Source organism: Fragaria vesca, linkage group LG4 (assembly GCF_000184155.1).
Source record: "Fragaria vesca subsp. vesca linkage group LG4, FraVesHawaii_1.0, whole genome shotgun sequence".
NCBI lineage: Eukaryota > Viridiplantae > Streptophyta > Magnoliopsida > Rosales > Rosaceae > Fragaria > Fragaria vesca.
In genome coordinates this window covers 14365396-14383367 of record NC_020494.1, presented here as the reverse complement: position 1 = coordinate 14383367, position 17972 = coordinate 14365396, and the positions used below count along the sequence as shown (strand labels likewise).

At 37.6% G+C, this 17972-nt stretch overlaps 2 protein-coding genes across 2 annotated transcripts in view; one reads left to right on the top strand and one right to left on the bottom strand.

The window, feature by feature from the left end:
- Window positions 1-3068: 3068 nt before the first annotated feature.
- LOC101297053 (protein transport protein SEC23-like) lies at window positions 3069-11392 on the top strand. The gene is made up of 12 exons (XM_004296913.1): window positions 3069-4030; window positions 4099-4272; window positions 5279-5440; window positions 6818-6960; window positions 7766-7841; window positions 7969-8141; window positions 8239-8320; window positions 9068-9145; window positions 9473-9634; window positions 9742-10005; window positions 10099-10203; window positions 10599-11392. Exons 1-12 carry the CDS (start codon window positions 3284-3286, stop codon window positions 10743-10745), a joined length of 2313 nt encoding a protein of 770 aa, XP_004296961.1. The 5' UTR covers window positions 3069-3283; the 3' UTR covers window positions 10746-11392.
- Window positions 11393-12875: 1483 nt separating this feature from the next.
- The window catches only part of LOC101309443 (protein PRD1-like), a 6731-nt gene continuing 1634 nt past the window's right edge, over window positions 12876-17972 (bottom strand). Inside the window, exons 3-9 of the mRNA XM_004298184.1 lie at window positions 17748-17923; window positions 16862-17173; window positions 15528-16434; window positions 14729-15314; window positions 14373-14650; window positions 13610-14279; window positions 12876-13109 (exon numbers count right to left, since the gene is read on the bottom strand). Of these exons, the coding sequence (XP_004298232.1) occupies window positions 12876-13109; window positions 13610-14279; window positions 14373-14650; window positions 14729-15314; window positions 15528-16434; window positions 16862-17173; window positions 17748-17923 (3163 nt within the window). The remainder of the gene's footprint in view (window positions 13110-13609; window positions 14280-14372; window positions 14651-14728; window positions 15315-15527; window positions 16435-16861; window positions 17174-17747; window positions 17924-17972) is intronic.

Below are 17972 nucleotides of genomic sequence, written 5' to 3'. Positions count from 1 at the left end.
GGGGGTGTGTTGGGCTGCCCACACCCGGTCCAACAACTTAACCCCAAAAATTATACCCACTAAATATTTACCCCATTTTACCATCTCAAAAATTTACTCTTTTAATTAATAATTTTCCATTCTAACTCCGATTTTAACGTATAGCATGTCTACAAACTCGTAATAACGTCCTCTACGACTTTCATGAAGAAAGTTTTCCCAAATTCCAAACGAAAGAAAAAGTCAACTTTAGGGTCCTTAAGTAGTAAACAGTTACTCAACACGGTAAAAGACCAAAATAATATCAAAGTAAATAACCGTAAAATAACTTAAGAACTGGGGTGTGACAATATTTCACCGTCGGCATCATTTGTGGCTCTTTCTTTAATCATTGTCATTTGAATTTCAATTATTTCTTTTTATTATCATTATTAATCAATTTTTGTTTATTTGTTCAAGAATGTCGATGTCCTCTCCCTTTACCGGGAGACAATGTCTAGGTTTTTCCCAGGCAATGCAAGTTGCTGTGTTGTATCTTGTGGAGTAAAAATCTGGTTTTCTTGTTTTCCGACGATTGAGGTTCACCGCCAGCGATTGGTTAAGTCTAGTAGTGCATTGGCTAATAGGCGCTTCTCTGCTTTTATCATGTTTGGCTCATGTTACATTCTTGCTCGGGACTCTTTTACCGTGAAACACAAAAGTTTTCGGCATTGTTTTACCTGAGTCTGGATTGGCATGGACATAGATAGAGTATAGCCCTTCATGTCTTTTAAAGAAACGTTCCCATAAAGGAGCCAAAGCCAAATCTCTTCTGGTCAAAAACATGAAGGCCACTTTTGGCTTGGTGTTCTTGAATGGATATGACCCACTTCTTTTTTGAAGCCCTCTACAATAACTCATAATCTGTAAGTATGAAGAACCCTCAATGTATTTCAAGTCCCATTAAGAGGATTATCTTCATATAAGCGCCCTGATTAATGTCAATAATCATAAGGACCTCCATAATTGTATCAAAAACGATGATCAACCCCAAAGACAAGATCGTCAAATCAAAGCCCTCCTTCAATTACCAAACCTACATTATCATAGTCATAGTGGTTTCTTCTTACTTACAGTTAAGTTCACTGTACCTCCCCCATCTCATTCTTCAGCTCGTGAAACTTTCTTGCATTACATCTTCAACGTACAACCTCCTCTGATTCAAAAGTGATGACACCAAAGTCTCTCATCGTGTTGGTTTTCTTATCATACAAATCACTCTCTCATCAATTGTTCGCAAGCTAATTTATGAACTCTTTTACTGTAGGATGAATCAGTGAACTTTACATGAAAATCGTTGTGAGGTGATGAGCTCCTCGACATTGAGTTGACTATGTTGATCTCTTTGGTTATTATGGTTTCTTTTTTTTTTTTTGTATTGAAAAGGAATTTTATTAACTTCAGACCAAAAGTTATATGGGTAATAATTCTCAAAAGAGAACCCCCAGTACATCAAACATTACTACCAGCAATTAACTGAAGGAGCCATTCAGGCCCTTGCTCTTTGCAAAACCAACCTTCTGCTAATGACAAAGCCCTTCTAGCTAGTTCATGTGCTACTGCATTGAAGCGTTTCTTCACATGCCTTCACGAAACTATCTCAAATTCAGTCATAGTCAACCTTACTTATTATGGTTCTTTTTGCGTTGTGTTTCTGAGGGATTTACTACAAATTGTATAAATAAAAGTTTATAACCTAAAAAATAATTACTATTTATCTAGCTAGGGCAAAATTACACAAGCACAAAAAACAATAAAATTTCTACAATTATTGCTCTTTTACCAAAGATTGAGTGATTTGCTTCCAATACTTTCTCGGCCACCATTCAGTCAACTATGTAATAAAAAGAAACTCTCTGGTTTGATGAATGATTTTATCTAAAATGATCACACATTATTCTACTTCACCATATTGTTTGAAGTATTCTTCCAACATTGTTTCGTTAAGCTGTCATGGTATACCACCCACTCTTGTTTTACTTGTATGTGTAACCGAAAAATTTGCAATCAAAATAAAGGAAATCACTAATCTATGTAGTATGCACACTATTTGCTGGATCAAATAGCACAACCTCCTAGTGCCGGATGAAATTGAGAGCCATTGAATTTATTTATTTGAGGCTACATTGTAAGAAAATTGTGTTAAATGAAGAGTTCTATTTTCGGTATGTCACCGCTATATATCAAAACAAATAGAGTAGTCTTTTGTGCACTTTTTGATAGTCTGTGCTTGTTAGAATACACATATTTTGTTGACGGTTATGATACTATTTCATAATGTTCTCTCAATGCTTGTTGTAATATGGGGTTCATGTTTTATGTCCTCTTTTTGTATTCTACAATTTCAATAATCAAGGTTTAAGAGCAGCTGCACCGGCCCCATTTCTAAAAAATTGATCATATTACTCTATAGATCATAATATCACTTTCATAACTTTGTTAATTAGACAACATAAATCTCTTACAAATGAAATTACACAAGGTAAATATTGGGTAGTAAACCTCTTCATATGTTCTGTCGCCGTCAAGCCAGACGCCACCACCGTCACAATCCAAATATGCCATTGTCGACCACCCTTGTCGCAATCCAAGTCCTTTGACGACTGGGAAGGACTGGCACATAGTCTTCACCAGCTATCGAGATCCACTGATATAGCCAACAAAACCATCCTCGAACCCATCTTTCCTCTTTGTCTATCCCATGTTGATGAACCTGGATTTCAGTAACATATTTGAAACCACTCATTCTCTCTCGGTTATAAATCTAAGGTCGGCCTCATTTATAACGTTATTTGACTCCAGGATTAAAAAGATATGTATATCTTTTCCATTTATTTAGAGATGTAATAATATTCAAAATTAACTATAGGTATATATCAAATTTATTCAATCAATATTCATTAAATTTCTTCTCACCTAGACAAATATAGAAATAATTAAAAGCCAAAAAAAAAAAAAAATAAGAGACAGCAACACTGGTTCGTCCCTTGTACATGTTCATCTTAAAATAAAACACAAATACGTTTCAACATTCCTCCTCCCTTTCCAAACTCGCACACACCTATAAACCAATCCCCACCTCCAATTCTCCTCTCCCTCTCTCTCTCTCTTCCCTTCCTCTCTGAATTGCGGTGACCCCTTTTCTCTCTCCTTTCTCAAGGGGGGTCGTCGAGTCTCCTCTCTTCCCACCCCCAAAAAAAACCACAAAAACCCAAAAAAAAAAAACCAACAATTCCCCGATCAGACCACCGAGGGCGAAATCGCAATGTCGGAGATGGCGAACACCGACCCCGAGGGCATCGACGGCGTCCGCATGACGTGGAACGTGTGGCCCCGCACGAAGGTCGAGGCCAGCAAGTGCGTGATCCCACTCGCCGCCTGCATCGCCCCGATCCGGTTCCACACCGACATCCCCACGCTCCCCTACGCGCCTCTCCGCTGCAAGACCTGCTCCGCCGTCCTCAACCCTTTCTCCCGCGTCGACTTCACCGCCAAGATCTGGATCTGCCCATTCTGCTACCAACGCAATCACTTCCCTCCTCACTACTCTCTCATCTCCGAGACCAATCTCCCCGGCGAGCTCTACCCCCAGTACACCACCGTCCAGTACTCCCTCCCCGCCGATTCCACCTCCCCGCCGGCACCGGTGTTCGTCTTCGTGCTCGACACGTGCATGATCGAGGAGGAGATGGGGTATGTCAAATCGGCGCTGAAGCAGGCGATCGGGCTGCTGCCGGAGAATGCTCTGGTGGGGTTCATCTCCTTCGGGACTCAGGTGCAGGTCCATGAGCTTGGGTTCGCCGAATTGAGCAAGGTCTATGTGTTTCGGGGGACTAAGGAGATTACCAAAGATCAGGTGCTGGAGCAATTGGGACTTGGGAGCTCCGGCCGGAGGCCTGGTCCTATTGGTGGAGGGTATAATCAGCCTAAGGGGATTCAGAATGGGTTTCCTAATTCGGGGGTCACCAGATTTCTCTTGCCCGCTTCCGAGTGCGAATTTACTCTCAATTCGGTGAGTCGGATTGGTTTTTTGTGTGGATTTGTCAATTGCGGTGGTCTGATCCAATTTGTGTGTTTCAGTTGTTGGATGAATTGCAAAGCGACCAGTGGCCTGTGCCTCCTGGGAATAGGTCGTCTAGGTGCACCGGAGTGGCGGTGAGTGTTGCAGCCGGTTTGCTAGGGGCTTGTGTGGCAGGAACTGGGGCAAGGATTGTAGCCTTGGTTGGTGGTCCTTGCACTGAAGGGCCAGGCGCGGTAAATGCTTTCTCATTCTGGTTATTTGCTAATTTGTAGAGTACAGTAACTTTTATCATGTCAATCCCGAATGGTTTTTTGAGATTTGGTTGTAGGCTCGAGTAATTTGAAAATCTTACTGTTAAACACACCTGGAGTGGAATAATTGTAATTGAATAATGATGGGTACCCAAGATGCGAATAAAATATTTCTCAATTCAATTCATTCGAATCACTTCCCATGTTACACATCTAATGCTCTAGAATCCAATTTCTGCCAAACAAATGGGCCATAATCAAGGGGTGTTGCATTATGAGGTCACTATAGATTTCAAATTGATCGTACCTGAGGTTTATACCCTCATTATTATGTCGTTACAGTATAATCTGGTGTTGAATATCCTAATCCCCCTCTATTACAGATTCCAGTCTCAATTTTAGTAAGTTTTAAACTTATGTCTTATTCTTTGTATCTGTTGTACACAACCAAAACCATTCCTGGACATTTTTTTTCTCTTTGATACTTTCATTCCCTTGTCAAGAAGGCATATTCAGTCTTCTTGTTTCAAGCCTTAATGATCTTTCCTCTTCCTTGTGTTTTAGTCTGCGTCCTCCAACCCTTCTTAGTACATTTGGAAACTGTTTCCAATTTGTCTACCAAGTCTCTTTAGTTTGAAATTGTCTTGGATTTCAAATCTGTTGTTTAAGCACTCCATTTCTAATTATTTGATTTGTTTATATGCAATTTTTAAAATTTGTGCTGTCTGGTTAGTTGCTACTCTGCTCCACAACTATAAATTATTTGCTTTCTTCAGTTTTTGTGCATCTTTATTTCTGGCTGGTCTCAATTCCTTTGCATAAACACCTTTGTGCATTATAGTTTGGGTAGGCATATTGGACGTAGGGTCACTTGGTAATACAATCTCATAATTGATCAGTGGAATGTCTTGCCTAGAAAAAATTGATATATGGAAGAGTTTTCAAATTCTGGAGGATAAATATATTGAATCTTGTTGATATTATGCAGATCGTTTCAAAAGATCTATCAGAACCTGTACGTTCCCATAAAGATCTGGATAAGGATGCGGCTCCGTACTTCAAGAAAGCAGTCAAATTTTATGATAGTCTTGCGAAGCAGCTGGTTAGCCAGGGTCATGTCTTAGACCTATTTGCATCTGCTCTTGATCAGGTTAGTCTTGGGTGGTCTTCTGGTTCAGTTATTACTCACTGCATTTCATGCTGAATTTTTTGATTTGCATGTGCTGTACATGTGCTGAATTTTTGTATGATGAATTCTAATATTGCAACATCTTTTTACTAATGTAACCTTCTATTGTAATATCACCACGCCGCATGCATCATTTTCAGTATATTTTGGAACCTGACCAGCAATATACGATGTGTGACAGATTTGCCGTTAAAAAGCCATTCAGTTGTGTTTTTGTGTTTTTTGTTTGTTGTTGTTGTTGTTGTCTTTTTTACTTGTTCTTGATCCACCATAACACAGTAAACTAGTTCTAGAGCTGATAACTTATAGATAAGGTTCGCTTATATATTAATATCCGAGCCAACCTGAGGTAAAGTTCGCTTGTGTAGCTAGGCTCCTAGGCTTTAAATGAACATCTGAAATCGATTTCTTGCGAAAGGGTTGAAAGAGAGGTGATGACCCTTTATGATTGGAATTAATAGCCGACATATTTGATTGGAATTGTTTAGGTAGTTCTTGACGAGGTGATGTCCTTGATTTTTGTTTGAACTTTAAATATCGTCTTGAGCTGTTCATGCCATAAGCATTTCGATATGAACAAGCTATAAAACATCAGATGTTGTTGTACATTGATCAAGATTTAAAGATTTATATTGAATAACTAAGCTAACAGGTAACTGTGATATTGCCAATTTCATGTTTATATTTTGGAAGCTATTCTAGCGTTTATTTGTGTTATTTTGTTTTTATTTCAAATTACGTTTCAAGGCTAAATAAAATATTTTATGTCTATTTGAACTCGAGGGAAATTCAGCTATCTATTGGTATTCAGAAATTCCTACTAAATCTTCTGGATAGTAGATAGGAAATATCATATATGTATCTAAGTCTGTCTTTCTAAAGAAGGAAGTGGCTTTTGTTTTTTACAAATGCAGTCCCTTGTTCAGACACCCTATTCTCAACACCTTTTGCTCTTGACTCACTTTCTATGTACATACAAAAAGTATGAACATACTTTAAATGCGAGTGCAACGTTAAAAGATGTGAAAAAAAATGGTTAGATTTGTCGACCGACAACCTTTTTTTTCAATGTACGTATCGAGTAATTTATTTTTTTTCTTTGCATCTGCTTTAACAGTGAGGATGCCAAATGTTTTTATTTGGCTCTTATTTTTTTTAATGTGAAGTTCATGACGGTCACTATGTCAAGTCTGGATATGTGTTCTGGGTTGTGCTCTCCTGGTGTTTGCAGTTATCCTGGCTTATAAATTGAGAATAAATCAGTTTTCATTCTCTGTTAGAACATTGACCGGGATTTTACTTCACTGTGCATTGACTCGTGGAAACTGTAATGTACAGGTTGGTGTTGCTGAAATGAAAGTTGCAATTGAGAAAACAGGTGGACTTGTTGTTCTGGCAGAAAGTTTTGGTCATTCTGTATTCAAAGACTCTTTCAGGCGTTTCTTTGAACAAGGGGAGCAGTCTCTTGGCCTTTGTTTTAAGTGAGTTAAACATCTTAAATATTTCAGGTTTCTTTGTTCATATTTTGAGTTGTTTTTTGGGTAATAGAATGTATAATACTTGTGAGAGTGATGCTGCAGATCTGGAATCATCTTTTTTAGATTTTGACTTTAAACGCGTATAGACCTTGCTCAACTATAATCTAGCCTCTCCATGTTCACTCTGTGTGCCATTTGCTTTTTGTTCCCTTATGTGAAATGTTAATTAGACATTAAAAGAAAGTACCTTTTTTTTTCCCCCTTTTGTTGCAGTTTTCCCAGTGTTACCCTCTTTTTTTGAATAGAAACTATGGGGATACCAGGAAGTTCAAAAATAACTATTGTAAGGTGGAGTTTGCTTTATATATAAGATAAGATATGATAAGATGTAGTTCCGTGTCAGTTACTCTCTCTCTCTCTCTTTGCATGATTTTCACTCGGTGCGTAAATAGTACTGGCAGAGAAAGGTGGCAGTGAAGTTCTGGTGGATGCATTGTCTTGTCAGTGCTATGAAATCGTAATTAACTAGATGAGTGGAAGTCATTTAGTTGGTTTCTGTTTCGCTGATGTTGGGTCTGAATTGTCACAGGCAATTGTTGTTTTGCACTTGCAGTTGTACATGTAGGATTGGTCAGCTCCTAGGTTGGGAATTTTCTATGTTCAATGCCTCATGCATCTGCATCTACACATAAATCTATATCTGTGCCCCTATTCTTTTCTTGTTCATCCTTGGTTTGAATTTCATTATATATTTTTATTTGAACTCTACTATAATATGTGAGGCTCATCCTTATATTCTTTATTTCAGTGGCACCCTTGAGATCAACTGTTCAAAGGACATCAAAATTCAGGGGGTCATCGGACCGTGCACATCATTGGAGAAGGTGGACTATTTGATCACTTAGAATGTGTTATTATTTGCAAATATGGGGTCATATCTACATCTTTAGAATGAGTAGATATGAGGCTTGTGCTTGTGGAATCTGATACTAACTCTCACATGCCTGGCAGAAAGGACCTGCTGTTGCCGATACTTCTATAGGGGAAGGGAATACAACAGCATGGAAAATGTGTAGCCTTGACATGAGTACTTGCTTGACAGTTTTCTTTGATCTATCATCAAGTGATCAGTCAAATACACCAGGAACAGTAAACCCACAATTGTATTTGCAGTTCCTTACCAGGTATGCCAGAGGATTAGAATAAAGCATTATATAGTATATCCTGATACTTTTGGTGTTTCCATCGACTGAGTTTCAATTGCTCGCTTTGTTTCTGTAGCTTTCAAAATCCTCAAGGTCAAATGATGCTTCGAGTAACAACAATTACTAGACGATGGATAGATAGTTCTGTTAGCTCAGAGGTTCGTTCAGTATCTCTATCTTTTGTACATTTCATGGTTAAGGAACTTGGCCTTTTATTTATCAGGGTGTGATGAAGCTTGGATTTTTAAATTACCTTTTTCCTTGGGATTTCCATGCTCACGTTGCATGATTGTTTTCTGATATACATTCACATACAAAAACAGATACAGTTCCTAACTAGTTTTATTTGAATCACTCGTTCTATGTAATTTGTTGTCTTAAGCTTTCCTTTCAATTTTCATTAAAAATACATTTAAAGGAGGTATGCAAAATTGGCTTGTTACTTGTTTTAGCCATTTCTTATGCATAATGAGCCGATTTTTAGCTCTGAATATTGATATTTTTTAATCAGCTTCATATAAATTGAAAACAGGGCATGTGAGATTGTTGGTTGATATTTGATAGTAAGGTAGTTCTCCACCTTCAGATAATATAAAATTCTCTCTTTGAGTACTGCAGTTTTTGCAAGTACTCAGATTATTTCACTCCATGAATTCTTTTAGCTTTGCCAGTATGGACCTCTAAAGTTTGTTAGGTGATGTAGTTCTGTTGATAATTCTGCCAATGTTTCTCTGTTTTTATAACAAGAATTTAAAATACATAATCTTTGACCTGTTTTGTGTGGTGTGATTACTCCTTTTTTTTTTCTTTTTCTTTTTTTTAAACTGTTCATATGGGAAATGAGGCAAACTCGTGCAGGTTTCTCTTTTCTTGAGATGGTTAACACAGAACTTTTTACGTTTCAGGAACTGGTTCAAGGATTTGACCAAGAGACTGCTGCTGTAGTAATGGCCAGAAAAACTTCTTTGAAAATGGAGACAGAGGTATTTTCCATTAACTCCCTCTTCTAAACATGGAGCTCCGAGCTCTAAAAATGAAAGTTATACACTTGAAATAATTTTATTATACTTGCTTCTCAAGGCTAGTACTGATTCTAAATTGTTATACTCTTAAATAAAAGATATTTTGGATGTGATCAGTTTCATTGTACTAATTTTGATTAAGAAAAGTTATAAGGTATTTCCCAATACTCAGCAGGTATTGTCAATCAAGTGTATTTTCTTGGTTCTTCACCAATCTAAGCTTATTTTTTTTTCGGTTTTCTGTAACATTGCAAACACAAAACTCTCAAATTTGTTTGTTTCATCCAGGAGTCATTTGATGCTACCCGATGGCTGGATCGGGGACTTATCCGTCTCTGTTCCAAATTTGGTGACTATCGGAAAGATGATCCAGCATCCTTTACTTTGAATCCATGTTTTTCTTTATTCCCTCAATTTATGTTCAATCTACGCCGCTCGCAATTTGTACAGGTACCATGATTTGCTGCCCCTCTTCTTTTATCCGTTTTGATGTTGCTTGTTTGTAGGCACGATATATTATCTTCACCATATTTGGATCTGATATGGGGAGTTTGCAGGTTTTCAACAACAGTCCAGACGAAACTGCCTATTTTCGCATGCTGTTGAATCGGGAAAATATCACCAATGCTGCTGTCATGATACAACCATCATTAATATCATACTCATTTAATTCTCTACCTCAGCCAGCCTTGTTGGATGTTGCTTCCATTGCAGCTGACCGTATTCTGTTGTTGGATTCATATTTTAGTATAGTCATTTTCCATGGAATGACAATAGCACAGTGGCGTAACATGGGATACCAGAATCAGCAAGAACACGTGGTATGTATGCCTACTGTTATGTTTCCCAGACTGGTTCTCTGCTTATGTTGCTATTGTGTTAACTAATTAGTGGCATATGTATCTGTGTTTCAGGCATTTGCACAATTATTGCAAGCCCCTCATGATGATACACAGATGATCATCCGTGAACGTTTCCCTGTCCCTAGGTTGGTCGTCTGCGACCAGCATGGTTCCCAGGTTGGTTATTTGCTAGAAAGTTTGCGTGCATCTGTAGTTACCTAAATTCAGCTTGTGTTTCTCTGAACAAAATTAGAAATTTGTCGACTTAGTTTCCACTCTTAAAATCTGTTTGTTCTACTGCATGAATATTGACTTGGATTCATTTATTTCATAAGAAGCTTCTCTAATGAGGACCTTTATGATAATGACCAAGCAAGGATTTTAAAGCTGTTTGACACTTAAAATCAGTTAATGTTTAAATTTTTTACATGCAATTCTGCCAACTGTTCATGTAAAAGTCCTATACCTGGTCCTTATTGAGAGAGCTCCTTCAGTTAATATATATTTGTATATATTGTAGACAATAGTTATGGACTGTCTATGCTGTCTCATAGCCTGTTTGTTTTCTGTAGGCGAGGTTCTTATTAGCAAAGTTGAACCCTTCAGCAACGTACAACAATGCACATGAGATGGCTGCTGGATCAGATGTGATCTTCACAGATGATGTAAGTCTTCAGGTCTTTTTCGAGCATCTTCAGAGGCTGGCAGTGCAATCTTAGGAGCTGGATAGGGTTCAGATTCTAGATACTCGATTTTGGTGTGGGGAAATACAGTTGGTTTAAATTTTCTATCCCCCTCTCATCCTCCTGTTCCGGTCACATAGTTTTCCTTTCCCATGTATCTAACAAGAGGTCAGACCCCACATTCTTTTAATAAGGAAAAGCTTGCGACATTCTTTGGGGTGCTGCCTTTGATTGAACAAGGGTATGAAAATGAAACAAGAGTTCGATATGTGGAAAGAAAGGTATGATGAGAATGTAACTTATAGAGGCTAAACTGTGTCTGCAGTGTAGCTAGTCAGGAGGATATTTTGTGAGATTTATATTTACCTTTTCTTTTTGTAATCAACCAGGTCAGAACTCAGGAAGTATCGTCTTGTGTGTCTGAATTTTAAGTTATACTCATAAATTTGTGATGCTAGGTTGTATTTACTTTAAAATACTTTAGGCCAGAAGAAATGTCTGGATCCATCGAGGTTGAAATTGAGTACCATCAAAGTTATTGCAGATTGCTGTAGAATGATTTTACAATATATGTTGCACTTGATTTTAAAGGGGTCACCTACATTCATTTCCTTTGATCCAGTAATTTTCTTGTGGAGATTTCGCTCCTACAAATTGTGATTATGTTTTTCCTTTTTGATCCCCATGCCCTTGTCTCTGATTTTCTTTTCCAATCCCTTATTTTCTTGGTTATTCTGCTAATGGTTTTGTGAGGATTGTTGTAGATATGAGTTTTTTTTTTTTTGTTGGGAAAAAGATATCTGAGTAGCGAAAGCGAGGTGGTTGAGCTCTATAAATATTTGTTTTAAAAAAATCAAACTTCATCACATTTAAAGACCAAAATCTTAGACGATGAACCGTCAACACAAAAAACATGTTGATCAATAGTACACCCGGAACTGTAAATCCACAAAATAATGAAAATTATTTTTCGTTCTCCTCGTCTTCTCATTCCTCCTAAAGTCAAATGCTCAACCTAAATCTCAGCCTAACAATCCTCAATTACCTTCATAAAAAAAATGAAAATGAAAATGCTGAAAATTACTTGTCAATTTGTCACACTCATACGATGTTGTATTTTTCAAAACCCCAAAGGTCAATTGATGCCAAGGTCTACATATACTAGCGAGTGTTACTAGAAGCATCAATTGGGGGTTTTAAAACTCTACAATTACAAGAGCTGAATGAGACGATACTCATTATTAAAGTGATGTTTTCTCCTTGTGTTAGTAAACTCCTCCATGATGTAATGAGAACAGTCACAAAAGAATGTGACATCTAAAGATCTTCACCAAGTGGATCACGCCATGAAGAAAAATGAAAGAAAAGGAAGAAGTATGCAAGTATTTTTATTTTTTTTATTTTTTGGGGATAAATGTATGCAAAGTGTTCTTACTCCCATATAATAACCAAGTTATGCATTAGAGAAAGAGAGAAATTAGTAGTGCAAAAGACTCTTGCTCCCTTTTTCCAAGTTTGAAATCTTTCATGCCTTGGTTGATTCTTGAAACGGTAGTTTAAACGCTGAATGTAAATTATCGAACAACTGTATTTTCTTATAACAAACACCAAATTCTTATAACAATTGCTAAATCTCATAATTATTGTTAAATTAATTATAGTTTTAGTTATACTGCTGAAGATGCTCTTAGTGCGACAAACATGAGCTAAAAGCTCTTATTCTTTCTTACTGTATAGCAACATTTGAGACAGTGGATAACTGAACAGAACAACAGCAATAATCTTGGTGGCCGGAGCTGGCTGCATATTAAGAAAGTCTGACGAAAATTCAGTTCTCTATTCTTCCATTTATCGTCTATGGACTATGGTGATTGGATAAGAACCAAGGACGTATAGAATATAGATGATGCTACCACAGACGATGACATGCGTATATAGGAGCTATTGGTCTATTTCATTTCTAAATATGCATATTCTGTTCAAATGCACATTGATACTTGATAAGGAGCAGACTCAGAGACCACCTCTACACATTTTCAGTTCTATGTTTTTTGTGCATTAGATATTCACAAAGGAATGCATACTTCCTAGTGTCCCACTCTGTGTACCAAAGCTGATCTGAATAGAAGTAAAGATTCAACTTTGAGCTGAACTAATAGAATGATCTTAGATGACATCCTGTACTGTTAAAGCTCTAAAGAAAAGCTCTATTTCTTCTAACAATCTCTTATCCTCAAGATGTGATCCTCCCGAATCAATATCTAGAGATGACTCTGATGACATCAAACGAATGAGATACTCACAAACTTCTCCCAAATCATCCAGGTTGCCGATCACCTCTCTATGCTCTTGCCCACCCTCGTCCTTACTGTTGTCAGTGTACTTTTGCTTTCGGCATACCTGCATTATCAAATAACTTCATCATCTCTCTTTTCACCACAATGCCTGGCTGTCATTCAAGTCCCAAATCCTCAAATGACATTGAAATGAATGAACCTATCACCTACTATTCATACGAAAGCTAACTTGACAGAATGAGTCATTGTTTATGTGCAGTTTTAAAAAGACAATAATAATCATAACAGAATTTTAACATTCCCTATTTTGCAATCCACACTCCATTTTTTGGTTGAAATTCTACAAAAAGGAAAATTTTAAGTTCTTTTTGTCATAGATGGAACATTTAAGTTTTCACTTGTATTCCACATAAATACAGATGCATTTCAAGACTTGAGAAAGAGTGATATCAAATTCACTCCCTAAATGACTGAAGTAAATAATTTTCTTTCAGCAATTGATGTAGATGCATTCCAAACGAAGCAGCTGAATCTGTATCCCTGATTATTTAAAATTTCAAACAAAGCATAAGGGAGCAGAAGAGCATGGTTAGGAATGATTACCTGGAGCAACTGATTTAAACTAGCAATTTGTTCCGTCTTTAAGAACTCCAAGTTTAATAGAGCTCGAAATAATAGGACAATCTCTGTGCTCAAATTTTTAGCCGCAACGTTTTGAATTATGCTAGAGATGCAAGTATCATCAAATACAGATCTCATCCAGTTAGGAATATTCGGCAGTTTTAACAGAGCAACTGCAACATGAATTGCAGGCTTGTGAAGATTAATGAAAGATTTTGATGCCAGGCACGGGACAGCTAAAGACATTGCGAGCTCTTCCACAACCATCCTACTCCAAGTATACTTTGCATCCACACTTATCTCATGGATGTCCGGTAATTCCCACCCCATGATGATTGACAGGCACAGGCCACAATTCATAGCCACTCTGAGGTCACTGTAGAAAACTAAGCCTTCTAATACAGCCATTACAGAACTTAGGTACTTGGTGTCCAATAGCAACTCCTCCCCTGTTCTATTCCTCTGCTCAGATATTCGGGTAAACAGCTCCAACAGGCAGTACGAAGCAGTGAGCTTGACCACAGGAGATCCAAAATGCATTAGTCTGCACAGGTCATGGCAGTAGATGCCAACAAAGGAAAATGACTGCACCCTACCTGAGGGATCTAAGAAAACTTTCCAGTCCATAATCCATGGTACAACAATGTGCGAACTGAAAGGAATAATATAGCAAACAAAAGTTACTTTCTAAAGAACAATGTGAAAACTGATAGAAAATAATCAAAATCTAGTAGAAGAGACGGACCTTCTTAAAGTGAAGTAATTTAGAAGAAGCAAAAATATCAAAGTCTCTCCAGAGCCTGTTCCTTCATCATGGTCAACCAATGCTGGCCCCTTAAGACATGCTGCATGAACCACACTGTTGGTTGTAGAGACTAGAGAACTACTGAAAATGATTGTTTTTGAAGCTTCTGTGAGCACTGCATTAGCAGAATGGTGCAAAATCAAGCAAAGAATGCCAATCACCAAGAGACATTCATGATTCCACATGTCTGCAGCTTTTGTGGTGATACTATTTATTAACTACAAAAGAAGGTGAATTATCTAATTAAATTCCTGGTGGCCGCAAACAATCTAGAATTAAAAAGTTGAGTTAGTTACCTTCACAATCACCGCAAGCCAACTATCATCACCAGAAAGAGTATCATGTTGCACCGAGCATAGGATTTTAAAAATAAGAACCAACACAACTGTGGATATCTGTGGGGACTGTGTATAGGAGGACTCACAATAAAGTGTCCGAGCTGCATTTCCAATATCAAGAAGGCATAACTGGTCTGAAATTGTTGGATATATGTCGACAATAGTTGCCATGAGATTGACTACAGAAATTATCTCTTGCTCTTGACCTTCTGTTTGAACAAGCTCAGTCAATAAGCACACCAGAATACTTGCTCCATAACTATGTTCTCCTACTATTAACTCTGCAATTGCATTAACATTTAATACATGACTATTCTTTCCAAGGGCAGTGATGTCAGAGCCATCTGATGTATTCCTTCTGCAAAATTTCAGAAGCTGATAAGACAATGTGTTTCTCAATTTGTCTTGTTGAAAGAACCATTTCAGTGAGATCGGGTGAATTCTTGCAGAAGACAAATCCCACTCATTTTCACTTACTATCTGAAACAGGATTCTTTCAGCTTCTGGACTATAGGAGATTTGGTAGCTAACCTTTGCGAGACCCCTATAAAGGCCATAGAGATACAACAGCATCATCACTGTGAATGAATCAGTGGCTCCACTTTGGAGATCACTACTGTTGACCAAAATATATTGTTCCAGAGAAGCTAAAACCAACTTATCATCTGCAAGTCTGGGAAAGAAAATATGTACGATGTGAAGATAAAACAGTTATTATTGTTAAATGTATTGTCAAACTATTAGAAGAGCGAGTTACCTTTCATCATGTAAAGAACTGATGTATAAGATCAGCAAAATGGCAGATTGACAGGAAGATAATTCCAAATTATGCGAGTTCCTTTGACCAAGTAGAAAAAGCAAATCAATGGGATCAGATGGCAGATATGAAGTAGCATCCCTAATGGGTTGCCCAGTATCAGTTCCCAAAAGCACATCCACCAGTGAGCTGAGCATCAGATACACCCTCCACTTCATTTTCTCTGTAGGGAATATGCCTAGACATCCAAATGATAAAGTGAACCAAGTGCTCGAAATTAGTGTCATTGCAAATTGTTTGGCTTGGTTATCAGAATCCTGAAGCAGTATCGAATGAAAAGTTTCCAGTACTCCAAGGACAGTCTCCTCTTCCATTTCATTTAAGGTGGTTACCAGCCAAGGCAATAAATGTTTTGTGCACAAACTTAAAATGAAATTTTGTAGTTCTATTTTGGAGGAGTCAGTTGAATTTTCTTCACGACTATACATGTATGCCTCTTTAAGTAGAAACAAGGAATGCAGAAGTTGACCGGGATGTTTGTTGGATGTACCCAGACAAGCTAAGACAGCATATTGCAGTGCTTCTTTAATTGACGCTGCTACATTCAAAGTCGGCTGAAAAGATGGCGTTCTTATGATAGCTACAAGGACTGAACAGGTCATGATAAATGTCTCCTCAAGCATGCCCATATCCCCATCAGTATGCTGTTTAAGCATCTTTGTTAAAACAGGAACTAGTTCCTCTATATAAGATGAGGATAGCATTCCGGGGCAATCAGAAATGCAGTTCAAAATGAGCTTCAGTGTTTGATTTTGAACCGGATGCAAAGGAACTTCAGCTACATAATGTAGAACTGGAACCAGAGTTGCAAACCCAACAACAAGCCTCTGTTTGAAAGCTTGCTCGGCTTTTGATAAAATATCAAGCACCTGAAGGCAAGATTGGACCGCCGGATCCTTGCATTCTGTTCAACAGCAAAGATCATTAGCTGGAAACTAGTATACAGCAGAAGAACTTGATTTTTCAGTAACTTTTTCCAACAGGTACACAAACATAGGATCTAAATGATGAGGCATGGATTTCCGAAGTAGTTGTGACAGATTGGTAAATAGTAGTCACAGTTAAGCCGTGCAATACAATCAGTGACCAATTAAAAAGCCTAAGCTATCCAGATTAGCAAGCTTTAGAAAATGGAGAAATTCGTTTCAAAGTTCAAACCAATAATTTATTGTTTCTTGATAGTTGTCTATGCTCAAAGCTACTCTAACAGCTCACAGATATCAAGCAAAGTATAACTCTTTTATATTATTTTTTTGTGAAGATACTTAACTAACCTGACAATCTCAGTATTTCAAACACATAATCTGCAATGCTTTCTTCAACTAGTACTTGGATTTCTCTGCACGAAGTGCCTTCACAGGACATATAGTGAAAGAGTAAATCCAATGTGCTGATCTGGACTTGGCTATCTGTTGAAAGAAGTGGGCCCTTGATCGCCTCAGTGAATAATATGTTCAGAGGATGCATATCTTTTCCATTTTCTGTTGCTTGCCCAAAGCTATCTCCTTCAGATGAACTCATGCTGTTTGAATCAGGGGCATATGCAGTCCCAAAAAGCCCTCTCCGAGCCAAGACCGTCAAAAGCGCTAGACAAGTGTATGAAAATTGTTAGCTTAGATGATGCAGGACCCAGACTGACGCTGAACGCAATGATAAAGTGTATGTAAAATGACAAGTATTCCCTGCTGTATCAGAGTGACTTCCCCACAGAGATATGCATGACTCAATAAAATCTTATGATTGCAACAAGGCAATATGCAGTAATTCACAATTAAGCTTTCACCATATGATACCAAAAAGAACAGAAATAATGAAGATTCTTAGTCTTTTATCATAGTGTGAGCAAGTTCTTTTAAAGATTTCTAGAATCCTTTTTATGTAAACCAAACTCAACTATTGATGATAAAAATTGGAAGGACCTTCACATTCCCAGTTATGGTATATGAAACAATAGTCCTGTAGATTGTGAGTTGAATGTTCTTCTCCAACATTCTTGCCTATGCCCATAACAAATGCATAATTTTTATAAATTAGAAAAAAAATGAACAAGCAAACAGACAAACTTGGAGGTCTCATGAACTGTGCTAATTTGAATACAGGGTAAGTAAACAGAAGAACCCAAATTTTGAGGGACAAAATAGAAAAGTATAAAATATAAACCTATGCAATTCAAGCGGACGTCATCACTTTGGGTCTTCATGAGGGCCTCTAAAGATAGGCGCACTAGCTTGGGGCAAAAGGAAAATAAAAGATCAGATCTATCGTCATCCTCTGATGCATAGTGGAGAGCAGATACTTTGTAAAGAACAAACATGATTTCTCCCCGAATTTCTTCACTGTGTCAAAGGACAAGAGTAGTGTTCAATTATAATTTGGTAACAGCAT